Genomic DNA, 17,921 nt, shown 5'->3' on the forward strand with positions numbered 1-17,921 from the left:
TAAAAGGATAATAAAAACAAGCTTTACTCGGTTAAGGAAGAGATACTTTCAGAAGGAAGAAAAAGCCAGTATCAACAGTGGTGTTCTCAAAATACAGCAAGTGTCAGTCTTGAGTGTGGAGAAGTGTTCACTCCACAAGTGCAAAATTTTAACAACAAAAAACCCAACATTTATTACAACATAATATTACGAACAACTAGTTTCAGTGACCAAAGAGTCTTACAAAAATGCAAACTTAAGGTTCCAATTGTGGAGTGCTACGTATGCCAGGTTTACCAATACGACATCTTTTTGTTTGTGCACACTTACAAGTGATTTCCAGTCTGCTTTATTTTCCATGAAATACAGTATATTTATCCAAACAAAAGCATGTACATTCAATATAGAACATTTTGAGCAACAGCTACAGTCCAGTTCCCATTCACAGTATTTTTAGTGCAAAGCACTAACAAGGCCAAATATTTCTCTATCCATAAAAGTATTTTTACTCCTGATCTTGTGATCAACATTTTTAGATATATTTTATACAAAAAGTATATATGAACACAAGGCACCTCCCTAAGTAAGGGAGTGAACCTATATAAAAACACGGTATTTCTTCTGATGTACAATACATTTCAAATTGTAGCAATTTGACACAAATCACTAAACATAATATTTTCTAAAAAGTAAAATAAAAATTAAAATTAAAACAAATCAACAACAAAACGAACAACCCCCTCCACACCACTGATGCATGAAACCTGCCAAGAATTTCATAGTGGCAGGCATGCAACTGTTGTACTACAATCTTGATTAAAAGGTTAAAAACAGGATCTAAAACTTTTTCCAAATTCTACACAGTCAAGTACTACCTATAGTGGTCATTCATGATCTTGAGAGAAAAAATATTTTGACTTTCTCCCATACTATCCTCCCTTTTTATTAATATTCAATGAAATAAGCTAACATTTTAAGTGGTTGTGCACAGATTGTCTGTCTATAATACATCAGCAAATATTCACTACCTTCATATTAACATTAGTGTGTTGATCTTTCAAAATATAAACTGAAAAAATAAACTGCAACTATTATTAAAGTGCTTGTGTATAAATTTAAAAAAAAGAAATTAAAGAATAGAGGAATGTAGATATTCTTGTAAACTTCCCAGATGTTTACAAATTTTTCCTATGAACCACATACGGAAACAAAATGGAAATCTATGAAGCAACTTCAGTACAGTGAAATTCAGAATGTCCCGGAACTGGGAAATTAGTCAATCTGAACAAACTGATGTTATGGCAAATACTAAGAATTAGTACAAGTCAGCAAATATAAACTACGCTGTTTGCTCTTACACATTCATTTGTAATATATTTTAAAACAGTATATAATACATTTGCCAAAGCAGGATATCACAAAAAAAGTTGGAGCTGTTCATCATTCAGCACTCCTAGGGAGTACCAGTATGCATGATGAGCTCACCGATGATTTCCTAAATGAGGAGCAAAAATCTTCTTCCGAACCTGCTGTTCATTGACTTGCCTCTGTACTTTTTTTAGCTTTAGAAAGTTTGTTCTATACTGTGTCAAACTTCAACTGCATAGAGATAGCTGCTAATTTAGAAGCACATGTGCATTTCAACTATTTCAGTGTTTTGGCAGGAGGCACGGTTCTCCTACAAGCAGTCAGAATGGTTATTAATTTATTAAGAAAACAACAGCTTATAGAAATATTTCCACCTTATAGTACCATTATCAAGATATTAGCCATTCCAACAACAAACTAAACTCTTTTTCATTCAAATGAACTTCAGACTTTCCAAACACCACTTGAACATATCTGAGGAGAAATGGGAATAAATTAATGTTGAGTTTACCCATATAATTCTGTTTTAAATTACACAACATAAATAATTTATGAGGTTAAATTTTCAATTCTTGATCAAAATGCAGAAGTCACTCCTCCTCAGGGTCCAGCTCAGTTCATTTTTGAAGTCCTGTCCCACTTAATCAGGATTTGTTACGAAGTCATAAAAGCACCAGATTACAACTCAAAAGTAGTCGGGTGGCAATTCACTATGAAAGCTGAACTCAAACCAAATCACATCCTGGGAAACAGCATTTCAGAGTTGAAATATAGAACAAGGCACATACACTTGGTTTTCTTTTCACCAAAAATGCAAAATAGGTAATTCTGAACAAGGATGTTAAAAACTCTTACAGGTATCACTACTGGCTCTCCTCAGTATAACTTTTTGTACAGTTCCCCAACCTTGAGGCATCAGTCAGTCATTTTGAAATACAAACTGACCACATAGATATGTTATTTCCTTTTTTAAAAGGTCCTTTTAAAAATAGTCCATCTTTAACATGAAGGCTATGGAAAACTGAGAAGCTATGAATACATCCCCTCCAAGTGTAGAAAAGTTCCCAGAGTACCATATAAGCAGAAGTTTAGAAAATTCTTGGCCAGACTTCTACACATACCTAGGCTTAAAACAAAAATTCTTGATGCGACTCAAACACTTTGAAGAAAAAATGACCAGAAATCTCCAAACCCATGCTTATATAAATAGGCATTTAAAGAATCAAAATCTAAATTCGATTATTTTAAAGGTGTTTGTAGGCACCCACCTCAAACTGATTTTAAACCAAAGCAATTAAACACCCAAATTACCTTCAAAAAAAAAATGTTCCATGTCCTTTTTATGACAAGACATAAACACATTAAAATTTTAAAAAAGAAAAAAGCGCAAATGATAATTCCAGTAAGTTCACACAGATTTTCTCTGTCCACAGCTTTTACCTTGAGTACTTCTTCAACTGGGTCATGGAGAAGTTAATTAACAGGTTAAGTTATTCAAACCAAACAGAAGCATTGTTAATTTTTAAAAATTACTATTTTAAAAATCTACTTATATTAGCTTGATTACAATAGATGCTTCGAGACAATTTAAAGAGTTGACTCAGTACAGTTTAATCTATATTCTATGTCAACTTCCTACAATGACAAATTTAGAAATTAACTCTTTTCCAAAACACTAAAAACTTAATAAACAAATTTGACAACTACCATAGTATTTAAGCTGCTAAACCACAAAATCTATGGAAAAATATGTTTTCGGCAATAAATCAACAATAGCAAAAGGCAGTGGTTCTGTTGTTTTCTTTCTTTAAAAAGAGACAAAACACTTTTTTTTTTCCCCCTCACCAGACAACAGCTTTAGATCTTGTACTTCTGCCTTTGGTTTTATTTTCTTCAGGTGAATGAGATACATTTGCTTTGTGGGTTTTCTTATGATGTTCTAGAAAAGCTTTTCTAGCAAACGCTTTCCCGCACTTATTGCATCGATGCAGAGAAAAGTTTTTTGTTACTTTTACTTCAATGCCAACATCAGCTCCTTCATACTTTTTATTGGGAGAATTAGAGGTGACATCCTGTTTTGAAACAACCTGTTTTGTTTCGTCCCTCTGAGGGCCTCTTTTTGTCACCTTATTTAGAACAAGATCAATTGGCTTTTTTATTGCTCTAATTTCTAAACTTGCAGTTATTTTCCCAAGGTAGCGTGGTGACTTTTTATGAACTACAGTTATATGCCTTATCACATCACGTTTGCGACGTGTTTCATAAGAGCAGAGTGGACACCTGTAGTATTTAACATAAATGTTATTTCCATCTGTGTGTAATTCAATGTGTTTTGTCAAGTTCTGTTTTGAAGTAAATTGGCGTTTACAGAGTTTACAGTAAAGCTGTTTGAAGTCAAAGCCAGCTGAAAGTTTTGGCTTCCTGGTTTTTTGCTGGCCACCTGCAGCAGATGCATTGCTTGATTTAGAGGTTGATTTAGTGGTTGATTTAGAGGTTGATTTAGTCGTTAATTTAGAAGTTGATTTAGGGTTTTCAGGGTCCTGTTTAACTTTATTTTTCTGTGCTGATGGTGTGCTCTTTTTCTCATTTGAATGATTTGTTCCCTTTAATTCATTCTGCGGAGAAAAGGCAACAGAAGGGGGTAAAGGTTCTACAGAATCTGCTGGTTCAACTTTGACTTTCATTTCTGTGCCATTGGCAGTACTGTTGGGTCCTTTCTCTCTTTTAGAGTTCTTTCCAGAAAGAGTTATCTTGTGAACAATTTGCATGTGTTTTTTCAGCATTATTTGTGAACTATATTTTCTCTTGCACAGAAGGCATCTGCACGCAGTTAAATTGTATTCCGCCTTTGAAGACGACTTTTGTTTTCGGGTCTTAAAAGTTTTTTTTGCAGAAACTGTATCCAAGAACAAAGGTTGCCCAGGCTTTGTAGCTATATCAGGAGTAATGGAATCCCTTCTTAATCCTCTATGAACTTCATCAAAATGCCTCCTTACGTTGGCTTTTGTAGCAAATGATTTATAACATACAGGACAACTTCTACCTAACGCTACAAGAACATTCTTATTTCGTCCTTTTGCAGAGCACTGATTTGGTTTCTTTTTTGTTTCTATGTACTTCTTTAGCTCTTCCATCTTTTTTTTGTGCACTTTTCGAATGTGTCGGCGTACACTGCGTCTGGAATGAAATTCTTTCCTACACAGGCAACATATCAACTGGTGGCCAAAATCAGAATTATCCGGAGAGTCCAACTCCAGATTTTCTGTTGGAGGCTGTTCTTCAGGTGTAGGTATTACCTTGTTTGTAACGGGATCAGCAGGAGGTAACTCTACAGTCTCCCCAGCTGGGACTGGGGCTGGAGTTGAAACAGTCTTGGGTTGCTCAGTGCTAGGTTCCTGTATCTGTACTGGAGCTTGATCAGGGGTACTGCTGCTTTCTCTGTTCTCAATTGGGCTATCAGTCCTTGATACATATTGAAATACAGCATTTTGATTAGTCTCTATAGGTTCCAATCTAATTACATATTCTTGCTTATCTACCCTTGGATAGATTGCTTCCAGGAGGTCATTTATGGCTTGACTCTGTTTATCATTTATATCTGGGAGGTCTGTGAAAAGAGGCAAAGGTATTTTTTAATTATTTGGTAATTTCAAATTATTTAAATTTCAAAGTATCTTTTAAACGCTGTGTCAACTCAGTCACGAAACTTGCACAAATCCTGTATTTGTACTATTTTTCTGACCATTTATACTTAGAGGCTTTGAATAATCGTTTTTATCACACCAGTACAAACGACTTTTTAACTAAAACCCAATGCTGGAAGTACCTCCTTCCAGTGTGCTAATGTGAAAGCCACGTAAACTAAAACTCAGTTTACCTGGAATTAAACTGTTCTTTAAAAATCTGTGTCAATTGCAAAAATAACAGCATACAACTGAGTTTGTTCTGCAGGAGTGCAACAAAGCCTGAAGTATCATTAGAAACTTATTTTCCTACTGCTGGGAACAGGCATTCTCAATAAAGGAACCTAATTCTGGAAATAAGCTCTTCTCTATGATTTTTGAACAGTCCTTAAGACAGAATGAAACATCTGTGAAACCTGAGCACTGCCTGAAGATATGAGTAGAGTAGAGACAACTTCTGGAGCAGGTAAAGCTTTTAGTAATACCAAAGCAGTTAATAAGCTGAGTGACACTATAAGATAGTAAACATTAAGGACAGAAAAATCCTGTATTATTCATGGGAAAAAATGTACTAATTTTTCAAAACAATAAAAACTGAGCCAAGTAAGTTACTTTAAAAAAGAATAAATTGAGGGTCACTGAAGGTTCATCCCGTATTCTGCCCTGATAACACATCGGAGCAGACTCTAAAAGCAAGAAAGAAGAACACAGGGATCCTCCTTGTTTATCTGATGCCACTAAACTTCTCAAGCTGAAGTCTGCCTTTAAAGCACTGTTCTCATACACCTAGTTTACAAAAAGTTTATTCAGATGCTTTTAAAGCATTTAGATTCTTGGCTACCACAGTGTTAAGCAGTGGTTTTTTGTTTGTTTTACCAGAAATACTGATAAGTTTACTGTCTGGTAATTTTGCTGGATACCCCACTGTTTTTGTATCATGAAAAAAAAAAAAAAAAGAGAAACAAATGATTGCTCCCATTTACCTTCACGATATTTATGATTTTACAGGCCTCAGTCTTATCCTGGTTTTAAATGCCAAATTAGTTCAGTGATGTAATTCCCAGGACAATACGCTAAGTGTCTGAACTGGCATAACAAAGAAGCCAGGGTGCTGAAGCAAAAAGGTAAGGCACCAAGATTATACAGTTCAAGATTATTCATGATGATTTGAAGATGTGATTCCTGGTAACAGCTAATTAGAAACCCACACTTAGTCACGTTTGTTCCTTCCACACTGCCAGCAATACATAAGAACAGTGTCAGCACAAGAAATAGGCTGTTTTCTTACTCAGCCCATCTTTTAACACCAAATTTTTAACACCTTTTACAGTCAGTTTCAATTGGGACCTTACTATATATATTTTTAACAAGGGTAAAAAGTCCTTCCTATCTTATAGCATCTTTTCAGACCATTTAATGACTACACTAACAGAATACATCTGAAAGAATTCACCAGGGAATAGTCTTTGGAATTTTTCACCATGGGGATACTGAACTTTTATTCCTACCTCTTGTTCAGTATCTTTAAATTTTATTTATTGCAAAAAGCTCCTACTTCATTCAATAATTGTCATACTCAATTTTACATAAAACGTAAGTATTTATTCAGTTTTATTCAGAGCACGGAGCAGTATTCTCTTCATTTGCACCCCTCCTAGTGAACAGTGTACTATGAAAGCTAACCAGCCAGATAAATGAAGGCCACAATGTAAGGAGATGGCCAGGAAGTCCTTACTCAAAGTGTTCTTGTTTTGCTTTGAAACTTTTGCACCTGACTCAGATGCACTTCTAACCTTGCTTTGAAAGTACAACTCATTCCTTTTCACAGAGAAGCTCTGTGACTCTCTGCAGCTGGCCAGGAAGGTGACAGTACTAGTCTTCTCACCTTCTACTTCACTACACTACCTGACACAACGTGTGAAAAGAATCGCCTGTGTAAATCTCTGTTGGTTCCTAATTTTTGAAATATTGAGGCAGCATCTTCCACAGCAAAGACAAAAAGACAGCAAAGAAAAAGGGGAAGAAGGAATACTGTTAACAGTGGCACTCTTCCTTAAAAGGTTAGATGTGTAAATTAGCTATCGAATTATGACACTGACATGGGTCTTGGTTGTTAAGGCATAGTAAGTCAGTGCTGTAGCTTTGCTACCATAAAGGTCATCTACGTGTGTTACTATTGAAATTTAATTCCACTTCTTTTTTTGCATTTTGTTTCTGGTATGTTTGATATGGAAAGAGAAGTTTCTCAGCTTCAGAGAGCTTTATTAAATACTTCAGTTAGTAAGACTTACTATCATCCATCTGGAGACTTGGAGGACAATAAAACTTTTTATGAGTAATTAAATTTGGTAATCCTCTGAAGAGACTCCGGCACAATTTACACTCAAAAATGGTGTCCACATCTTTTAACAAGATATGTTTAAGTTGTTTAGTTCCTGTAACAAAAGAAATGTTACACTTCAGGAAGGTTTTTTGTTCATCTTTTAATTCATATCATCCCATGAAACTGAAACATTTTAAAACATGACAATTATAACAGCATTTTATCTTGCGTCAATGCTACTTCATTGCACTGTAAGTTTATGAAACATACTCCAGGTTTCACTAAGAAAATGAGACTAGTTTTTAAAAAAAAAAAAAAAAAAAAAAAGTCAAGGATTCTGCACATTGCAGCTTACAGGGAAAGCACAACGTTTTACAATAAAACTAACAGCTAATGTTAGGAAGGAGCCCATACTGCAGTATCTGGTTGCTGCAATACAATTGCCCAACAGGAAAGAACAAGCACCCAGAGCACCTAAAGAAGCCTGCCATATTTTTTCTTTAAGCTTATCTGACAGGGCTAAGAAAGTAAGATATATAAAGCTATTTCATGTAAAAATAGCACCCAGTAAGGCAAAAAACCACAGAGCATATAATAAACAAAGATAATAACTAACTGGTCAATAAATGTTACTACATCTAGGTATCTAACGCAAGATCAAGATGAGGATGCTTAGGTAAGAAAGTAGAACTGTAGACATGTTTTAAGCCTGCTGAAAGGAAAATACATTTAAGTCAGAAACTTTTCTATTAAAACATAGTGTGACAAAATGTGCAGGTTTTCCAGACTATTATATACTGTATGTTTAAAAAAAACCACACAGATGCAATTTCATCTAGCATTGTTGATGTATTCCAGCTCCTGCCTTGCTTAAACAACCAAAAGATCCAGAGTTTGTTACACTTCAAACTCACTCCTTCATTTCTCATCTCACAAAAACTATGAACATAATGCTTAAAATTAGCAATGGATTAGTAAATGATAATACTTACCCACATCAAACTGGAAAGAAACACTAGCTAACCAAATTTAGCTAATTTATCTATCTTGATTTTTTCTTATAACAGAGTAAATAAAAATTTATCCAACAAGCAAAAATATAATGGAACTGGACTAATAATAAATAATATCACAAAAGTGAGAAATAGCATCAAGACACTCTTCAAGCTGAAACAGAAATTTAAGTTTTCAGTGATCACAGATACTTCTCTTAAGAAACCTTTCAAAGATCAAACTCTGAGTCACACTGCAGAATTATTTCCTGAAGAAAACTCTTTCAAATATTAATAATTTCATAACAACTAACAGTTCTTCCATATGAATGGGCCTTACCAAGGCAACTTTTTATTTCTTGGTGTAACAGTAGTACTACAATTTTTTTTTCTTTACAACTGAGTTTTTGCAAAGCATGATGTCTTCTCCTTCTTCAACAACTGCTTTAAAATTAAGCTACCACCCACTTTCTGTCCTTTCCTAAATCCCTCCTGATCCCCAGTCCTGGCCTTCTGTCTTCTCACTGCTCTTCCCTCAAGTGTTACTAACCTCACCTTCATCTGACCTGCATTTATACAAACAGACTACTAGACAAATATTTAGAGTTAGTGAAAACTCCAAATTTAAAAATGGTACACGGTTCCCCCAAAAGCAAGTTGTTTACTCAGGTCTCACAGACATTTGAGTTTCTGCATATAAAGAAAATCACTGATGAAAACCCAGCTGAACAAAACTGAAGATGCTCCATGTGGATAAAATTCTAGTAAGTTACCCAACTATAATTCAAACAAAAGGCCTCCAATTTGATGACAGCACACAATAAACCAAAATTCAGCCATGTTGCTGATGCATGCCCCAGCCACAAACTCCTCTCCAAAACAAAACAAAATAAAAAAAATTATCTCAATCTCTGCTGTTTCCCAGTCAAGGGACACACAAGTCCCTCATTCTCTCTCCTGTTAACACTAACTGTCCAGTCTTTCTCCATTCAGGACTGAAATCAGAATTATTTGGCTTTAAAATTACTGGGTGAGATTTAAGGATTTATGACATACTGGAGGTCAGACCAGATGACACGGTAGTCAGTCTGGCATCCAACCTTCCTTATGCAACTATGAAGCTTTTCTTTGGTAGGAATAAAAAAAAATAGCCTTTTTGAATTAAGCTGTAGATCTTTAGAGACTTCTGGAAACAGCAAATAAATTTAAAACATCCACTGGTTTTGTGGACACAGAGCAAAAAAAATTAAACATGTCCTTATTCTTCACCAACTGCAGTCAGTCTTCTGCCAGCATATGCTGCCCCCAACTCTCTGAAGCCTTCTCTATTTTGTAGTTACATCTAATCGGGGCAGGTGATGCTTTGTCAAATTCTGTTAATATTTATGCATGGTGAAGCCAGAACAACATCATAGTCACAAGAACTCCATACAGAACATTGGTTACAAATATTTCTCTGGCAGAAATATCAAAGTTTATGCCTTTCGCAAGAAATTCCATTTTTGGAAAGAAAATCTAAATTCAAATTCATCTGTTATTCTTAATGTTTTGCATGACAGAAGTTTTTGCCAAAACCACTTGAATAATTACGGACAATACTCCAGATTTAATCTCTATTTCTTTGCCACAAGAATCAAAATAGTTTCTTTCTATAATGAAAAGTTGCTTGTTCAAAACTAACCAGTAAAATCTTGGTCTAAGTACTTCTGCCTTCTGTCTAATTTCCCTGGCAGATAACTGAAGGTGACAAGGTAAGCTATCAATTCAACACCTGCCAACACGGGCAATCTGGAAACAGCCAAGAGACACAGTACTCGCAACTAGTTAGCGCTATTACCAGCAGAGATATCATTAATCTGTTTCATGAGGACAACGGCTGCCATGCATATCTGAGGCCTTCGGCAATCTCATCCAAAAACACTTTCTATAAAAAAGTTTACTAATGACAACTCTTACGTCAAGTTTTCATTTTGTACTAAGTTGTTTAAATGCAAGTGGAGAACATAAACTGAATATTGTGCCATTCTACAAGACTCAGCCCAGACATGCATCTCGTCACAGAGTAACAATGATTTATACAGGAAACATTTCATATATATATAACAGCTCTATGTGGGAAAATCTAGAAACATGCAGATACTAGCATTAAAGACATTGTTTAATTTTTGTAATAACTCCTGTTTTCTTGTACCAACAGCTGTGAAAATAAAATGTTTGGTTTGCCACATCAGAAGCATAGAAACAGCTCGAAAACATCAAAGGTTCCAATCATCTCTGGCATGCTCACCCAAACACTCAGTTGTTATTCTCAGGTTCATTGCTATGGATTGCAACTCCAGAAAACAATCAAGGAACTACTTAAAAGCCACATGATAAAGCAATTCTAAAAAGTTCAAGATAAGCACTACATTTTCTCATCTTTTCAGGAGTTTTAGGATAAAGTCTCTAATAAAAGCAGGAGGGATGATATAAAGCAGAACAACAAACTAATTTTTTATGCTTTTGAAGGATGACTATACAGCAGGAGCTGTATCTTCACTACTTTATATGAAAACCCTTATTAAAAGAACCAGCACTTAATACCAAAAACCGACAAAAATTTTGCAACTATACAGAAAGTCAGATGCTGTGTTTTTTTAATATACAACAATATACAATATATAACTCTCATAACAAGTTAACAAACTTCTTAGGAGTCATAGTTTCATACCTGATCGAAAACACTCAATTATTTGTTGAATACCAGATTTTGATGTTTGCAGAGGCCGCTGTAATAATGGAGGGTCACCAGGTTCCAACAGATGCACTGAAGTACAGAAAACAATAATAAGTCATTAGAGAACAGTCAGGTAATTTTTATTAGTTATGGATTTTCTGTGTATACAGTAAACTAGTTAAAAATAAAGGTCAAGACTAATGTAAAAGTTGTCTTACTCAAAAATTTTCATCTACACCAAATTTAAAAAGCCAATAATGAATCTTCCAGCCATGATACCTTCTGACATTTTACTGTCATTTTGATTAAAGAAAGTGTGTACTCAAAGCTACGTGTATTAAACACAAAACCATATAAACATACAAAACCAAATTGACTCATTAAAAATTTCTGTCAATTAAAGAAATTCCCCAGAACAATCTACCTGACTCTGATCGTTCAAACCAAAACAGATTCACAAAAAAAGCCCTATCAAATATTGTACTTCACAGCTTACAATGCAATTTCAATGTTGTCAGTAGACACCTAAGCACTGAATCCAAATCTAAAGTAGCAATTATCAGAAAAAAGCACAAGTATATCTAAGTAGTATGTACCAAAAATAGCTATTATAATATTTTTAACCAATAAAACCACATTCAAGAAACACTTCTGGTTCAAGCAAACTGCTAAAGTAACACCTTATTTCTGAAGTTTCATTCTACATCACAATCTTTGTAAATTGTATTGAAACTAAAATATTTATTGATCAGGATGATTATTAGTTATTCCAACACACAGTATTTGTGTATACGAAAATTAATAGCATTCCATTACTGTATATGCATGCAATTGAGCTTTGCCAGAGGGAAAACCAAGTTTAAATGAATAAGAGCATTTATTCAAGAATGTGTTTGCAAAATCATTAGTTAGGCCTTCTTAATTTCTCATTGACAAAATTACTAGTTTTGTAGTTTATAAACTGGCTCCTACCTTAGCCATTTGATTTAGTTTTCAACCCCATTATAAGGTTTCCATTTCTAAATGAAGCATTTAGCATCTCTAAGAAATTTATTTGCAATAAAGAGCAGTAGAGGTACAGTATAAAACTATTTAGAGATAGGAAGTGCAAATAGATTAAACTCATTTTGACACGAAAGATGTTCTAGAAGATGTATGGTTATAAATAAATTCGAGCTGAAAAGAATGACAGAATGAACACTCCACCCAACTACGCAGGCCGCATAATATACTATTATATACACGAACATATAACAACCATTACAAATCAGTTAATCGTTTGGGGATCTCTAACACAATGACATATTGTATTCTACTAGCCTATTCCCTATTCTTCAAAATAGTATTTTTGCTTGTATACTGCTGCTAATATGCACAGGCAGCACCCACTGACATCAAGAGGAGTGAGACACATGAGGCAGACTAATACATCACTGTTATTCCTAAGACAAGAAAATTATTTTAGCTTTTTTGAAACACTAGAACAACTCAAAACTATTTAATCTTAAGTACAAATAAATGTTTCTACTAGATGAACAATATCTACTGCCAAATTACATTTAATTAAAGGAGGATTATCGAAGTTGCCATGCTCACGCTTTCAACCATTAATTCCCCAAACTGATGCCTTTCTTTTCAAAACACAAGTGAAAGCATCCAAATAACAAACTCTACAACAAGGCAACAAGAAAGGAACCAAATTTCCTTTTAGGCTACCAATTATAACAGTAAGCAGAACAACTACAAAAACATCTAACGAGTTGGCTGAACTTTCAAAGTATCCATTATACTCTCCACTGATGGCATCTTCCATGTCACCCAGCAGTGGAATGCAAACAGCTGTCTAAGGACTTGGTAGGTTTTTTTTCTCCTCCAAAAATAAGATCTTCAAGTTCATCAGACCTCAACCAGAGAAGATGTAAAGTAAAAACATAAAGAGCGAATACAAGAGATTGTCAGAAACACCATTTTAAAAAACAATCAGAACATTACACTTTTTGGAAACAAAAAGGCCAGTTGTTTTACACAACTTCTTGCCTTCATCTGCTTACAGCATACAATGTGCTTGTGGAGGCTTGAGGATTATTACACATCCTGCAGGAACTGAGAAATTCTCTTCCTAAAATAATTTCAATATAACGGTTTGATTACCTTCCAACCTGTTATTCTATGATTCAGTGATATAAAAAAAAAAAATCCAAACAAAATTCGGAAAGAGCTGTCACTAGTGATGCACGTTTGCAACATCGTAACAGTTTCCGCAAGTTTTTAAGCAAAAAGATAAGTAAAACAGCCAAAGCATCACAGGCCACTGTACCTGGTTCACAGCATCCATGGTGAGGGTGGTCAGTCTGACAACACTTGTCCCTTACAGGCATTTTCCGTGCACACGACCTACTTTCCTTCTACATCCAGCAGCTCGTTTCTGCTAAAATAAGCAAATTAACTGTCAATCCCGAGGAGCAGGCGGCTCGGGACAGCGTTAACCCCGCACCCGCACGGCCGGAGCAGGCCGGCAGGCAGCGGCACCCTTCGCGCACAGAAAGTTTCCATTGTTTACCGCAGGTCTCACAACGCCCTCTGCAACGGCCGCTGCGCCGAGCCTGGCCGCCCCGCTCCCGCTCGCTGGGGCCCCGCTGCCCCGGCCCGCCTCAGCCAGCGCGCCCGCCTCGCCTCCACCTGCGCCCTGGCCGGCGGATGGAGCCCCGGTCGCCGTCCTCCCGCCGCGCCGAGCCGAGCCGCCCGGCCCCGCGCCCCCTCAGCGGGCGGCTCCCGCCGCGCCGCTCCCCCGCCGCGCTCCGTCCCCACCTCCCGGCCCTCCTCCCGCAGCCGCGCCGCCAGGACCGCGTCCCTCAGCTCCGACAGGAGCGTGCGGAAAGCCGCGTCCCCGACAGCCAGCGGCCGCCGGGCCGGGGGCCTCCCGCGGCACTGGCAGAGCCGCAGCAGGGCGCGCCCGCCGCCCCGCCACGCGCGAGGCCGGGCAGGGAGGGGCGGGCGGGCGGCAGGTGACAGCGGGCGCCAAGCGCCGCCGCCGGGAGGAGGAGGGCGCGGCGGGAGGCCGCCGCGGGCGAGCCCCTACCTGGGAGCGGACGGCCGGCTTCCCTCTCCCCGGACAGAACTTTATTCGCCCCTGTCCCGCCAGAGCGGCAGCCGCTGACCCCGGAGCCGGATGGGCAGAGGGGCAGGAAGTGACTGCGGCGGTGGCGGCGAGGGGCCGCGCAGTGCGCACGCGCCTCTCCCGCCGCCCTCCCGCGCGGGCGGCACAGGTGCCGGGCGGCGGCACGCGGCGGGGCGGTTGCGGGCGCGGCGGCGGGACGGGGCACGCGGCGGCCGTTGGGCGGCCCCGCTGTGGCGGTGGCTATGGCGGGACGGCGCGGCCGGGCGCTCCAGCCCATGGCGCCGCCGAGGCGGCCTGAGGCGGAGCGGCTCACTGCTGGGGCTCAGTGCCGCGCGGAGGGCTCGGCGGGAACTGCGCTGTCCTTGTCCCTGTGCGGAGAAAGGCTCGTGGCGACGCTCTGCACACGCCGGTGATGTGCAGAGCTACCCGCAGGGCAACGATGCTCGGACACGAGTGGGAGCAGCCGCTATCACCTGAGGTGGCATTTCTGCCCCGTCTCAGCCTGGTCGCCTTTAGTACAGTTAAAAAAAAAAAAAAGTTCTGGTAAATTCATCATGGAAAAAGATCGATCAATGTTTTAAACACCTAGAGGACGGACGCCTTTTCTGAGAGAGATTTCTGTAGCGTCTGTTTCAAATACTGGCAAGATGGCGTTGGGATGCTGTAGTGGATGCCCTGGCAACTGGTGTCTCCAGATAGATTTCCACATGGTGACTGCTTGGTCCTCCGCTCTCTTAGCAGCTGGGGTTGGCCAAAGGTAATACTCGGTTTTTGCCAAAGAAGGGGGCATGAGTGAGACTTCTTCCTCTCACAGAAAAGCTTCTGTCACTTAAGGAAAGCCTTTTGTAGGGAAATGAATAAGAACATCATTACTGAAAAAATGGTGAGTGATGGTACAAACACAGAAACAATCTGTCAAGCCCTGGCTTGTGATAGAATCACCTCTTAATGGAGGTGGGATTTGTAGTTTCAGACGAAGTTCAAGTCAAATATACTGTCTCGTGTGAGAGTAAGATGCGTTAATAACACTATTTCTCAAAAACGAAAGAGCCTGCCATCTGTGACCATCAACTTGTAAGCAATAGAGTCTTCTTTTAAAATACAGACATTGATTCCACCAATAAATCTATTTCTGAAGCAGCAGGAGGCCAATTTCAAACTCCATAAAGTCTGTTTGGGCTTTGGGTAATGAAGCATTTTAAGTATCAGAGAACAAACAGCCTAGAGCCCAGTAGCATCTTAGCTCTGAAGTACAGCAGAAGTCAATTAAAACCTTCATGTTAGCCATCCAAATGCAGGTCTCTGCATGTATCCAGAGGTGATCTCATCTTAATGAGCTTAGCTGCAACCTGAGCTCTGCTGAATTTTAGGCAAAGATGGAAGAGGCTTGAACTCCACCCAGCCATACAGCTGCGTTCAGTCCATGTATAACACACTTGGGTAAATTTGCAAAGCTTGTGGGTAACAAAGTGCAACGAACATAGTTCTCTTTTTCTGCACAATAGCTTGCTGACTGTTGTACTTGCCCAAGAAGTAACAAACTTGGAGAATTAACATCCCCCAGCTCCTAGGAGAAGTGAATGTCTGGTTCAAACTAAGACCACCTTACATTCTTGCTGATGCTATTGTGCTACAAACGTTGAACTAGTAGAGTAACATAGCTTAACTTTGTGTCTTGGTGATTTACCATGGACTCTGGTAGCCTTATTAGCAATATATTTTTATTGAGTGATCATAAAATAAGAGAAAAGCAACCTGCATATCATAAACTCAGCAATGGAAATTCAGAAACTTTTGGTTGTATTTCAAGTGACTGAAAAGTTACAACCACTTTTGTGAGTGTCTGAATGCCACGAGGTAGCACAAAAAAAGAAGCAACCTCTGTCATAGTTCATTTCCTGATAAACTTGTCAGAAGGAGTAACAGGGATCTGCTGACCTTTCTTGTTTTCTTACAATCTCAACCATCATTCATCTCAGTCTCAAAAGGGAGATCTGCTTCACATGTTTCCAAAAATAATCATCCAAAAGTCCACTCCTGCTTCAGAAAAGTCTTGGCAAGGCATGCTGTCTCCAAAGGTGGACTATCCAGTAATGGTTACTCCTCCCATTCCTTGAAATTTACTGATAAAATCTAATAAAATTGCTCTGATGTCAGCCCCTTTGTGGAGACAATGCTCAAAGAGAAGAGAAATGCATGGAACCAAGTGTTGGAGAAAGAGAGTACCTGATCAGATCAGTGGTAACAGCATCCCTCAATTCAGCACCTCAGTGAGGCATTTTTTTAGCATGCCATAGTCCTTTGTGGAGTTCCAGCTCACTGTACAATGTTTTACTGTGGTAGTTGTCTCTTAAATGTTGAGTTACCTTGATACTAGCTTATAAATGCCATCTCCTAAGTGCAATGATCAAAGACTGGTAAAAGCAAAAGTATATTAATACTACTTTTGCCAATTCTGTAACTATGTTCATTCCTCATCAGCTTAAAAAAATAATGATTTTTTGCCTGTCGCATGCACAATTTTAGATATAGGTCAAACCCCGTATAAAACTATAGAGCAATTTAGGTTGGAAGGACCCTCTGGAAGCCCAGCTTCCTGTTCAGAACAGTGCTGTCTTCAAAGTCAAATCAGGTTATTCACGGGCCAAATAGCAGCTGAAATCTGAATCTGTTTTAAATGCATTTTCATAACTTTTGTGTTCCATTCTTGAGGAAGACCAGAAAACATGGACAGTGTTGCGTGCATGTATGAATCTCAGTAACTTAGTTGACCTTATAACTTGTTTGTGGGTTAAAGACCCTAATCTGTATATTGCTATGTTTAATTCATCATGTAGTTTATAATGTAACCAATTAGAGCTGTGGGCAAGGAAGTGTACTCACACTTTGACCAGTCAGATAGCCAGTCATGTGCAAAATGTCTCTGGTACAGATAAAAGTTGCCAGCACAAATCATGTAGTTCCACCTGACCTAGCAGAAGATGCCTTCAGGAGGATAATTGCAGAGGGGAATCCTTTCAGCCAGTGACTGGCCATTGTGTATGAGAACTTCAGATCAAGGTGCCCAGTAAAGCTCTGTTCACAGCACACTACTGCAGTTGTTCATCCAACAGGATAAAATAGAGCTAAGGTCCAATTTGAGTTTCATTGTATAAATTAATAACAAGCAGGTGATGTTGCCTCACTTTGAAAAATGGAATATTCTTTCATTAAATATGAATGATACTTGGAATCCATAAATACCTTACAATAAAACTTACTGAATAAAAATGGTGGGGCTAAAACTGGGTAAACTTTCCTTTTGTCTTACATAGTTAAGAAAAGAGTCAATTAAAATAAAAGAGCTTTTTAAAACAGTTAGAGTTCTTCAAACAATCCTTAATTACCTTGTATCCAGTGAATATCAACATTCACAGCTACATCACATCACAGTGTTAAAAAGTACAGGATGCTCTTCCACATAACAAAGATAAGGATGAGAATCCTTTTGAACCACTTCATGTCAATTCTAGACATAAAATATAGTAGATTGCTAGGGAGGTTTTTTGAGTTTGGCTTTTGTTGTCTTGCTAATGTTCTCAACACAACCAGCAGACTGAAACAGCATCTTTATTTATTCATTGCCTTTGAATCAGTGAGATGTTTTGAACCAACACTTCTGTTACAACTTGATGGCAAATTTTTTTTAATCATTTCTCTGTTGTGGGTAATGGCTTTGAGAAACCCCAAATTCAGAACCATT

General features: G+C 38.3%; 1 protein-coding gene across 3 annotated transcripts; it reads right to left on the reverse strand.

Moving 5' to 3' along the window:
- Positions 1-312: 312 nt before the first annotated feature.
- On the reverse strand, positions 313-14,259 carry ZNF800 (zinc finger protein 800). Of its 3 annotated transcripts, none has more exons than XM_065859684.2 (5): positions 14,141-14,258; positions 13,379-13,486; positions 11,056-11,151; positions 7,322-7,465; positions 313-4,954 (listed from the first exon to the last, which is right to left on the reverse strand). In XM_065859684.2, exons 2-5 carry the CDS (start codon positions 13,437-13,439, stop codon positions 3,189-3,191), a joined length of 2,067 nt encoding a protein of 688 aa, XP_065715756.1. In that variant the 5' UTR covers positions 13,440-13,486; positions 14,141-14,258; the 3' UTR covers positions 313-3,188. The 3 variants fall into 3 exon arrangements, with proteins under 3 accessions (XP_065715756.1, XP_065715750.1, XP_071659483.1); XM_065859678.2 differs by having other exon boundaries at positions 13,379-13,489; XM_071803382.1 differs by lacking the exon at positions 7,322-7,465 and having other exon boundaries at positions 13,379-13,489; positions 14,141-14,259.
- Positions 14,260-17,921: the final 3,662 nt, after the last annotated feature.

This window comes from Patagioenas fasciata, chromosome 1 (genome assembly GCF_037038585.1).
Source record: "Patagioenas fasciata isolate bPatFas1 chromosome 1, bPatFas1.hap1, whole genome shotgun sequence".
In the NCBI taxonomy this organism is placed as follows: Eukaryota; Metazoa; Chordata; class Aves; order Columbiformes; family Columbidae; genus Patagioenas; species Patagioenas fasciata.

What these genes read in the sequence shown, in the direction of transcription:
- ZNF800 (XM_065859684.2), bottom strand. Translation starts at nt 13,439, where the DNA reads ATGCCTGTAAGGGACAAGTGTTGTCAGACTGACCACCCTCACCATGGA. An exon ending in AATTGAGTGTTTTCGATCAG is followed by an intron (nt 7,466 to 11,055) that starts GTATGAAACTAT and finishes CTTTTGTTACAG; the next exon opens with GAACTAAACAACTTAAACAT. An exon ending in AAGTCTCCAGATGGATGATA is followed by an intron (nt 4,955 to 7,321) that starts GTAAGTCTTACT and finishes CTCTTTTCACAG; the next exon opens with ACCTCCCAGATATAAATGAT.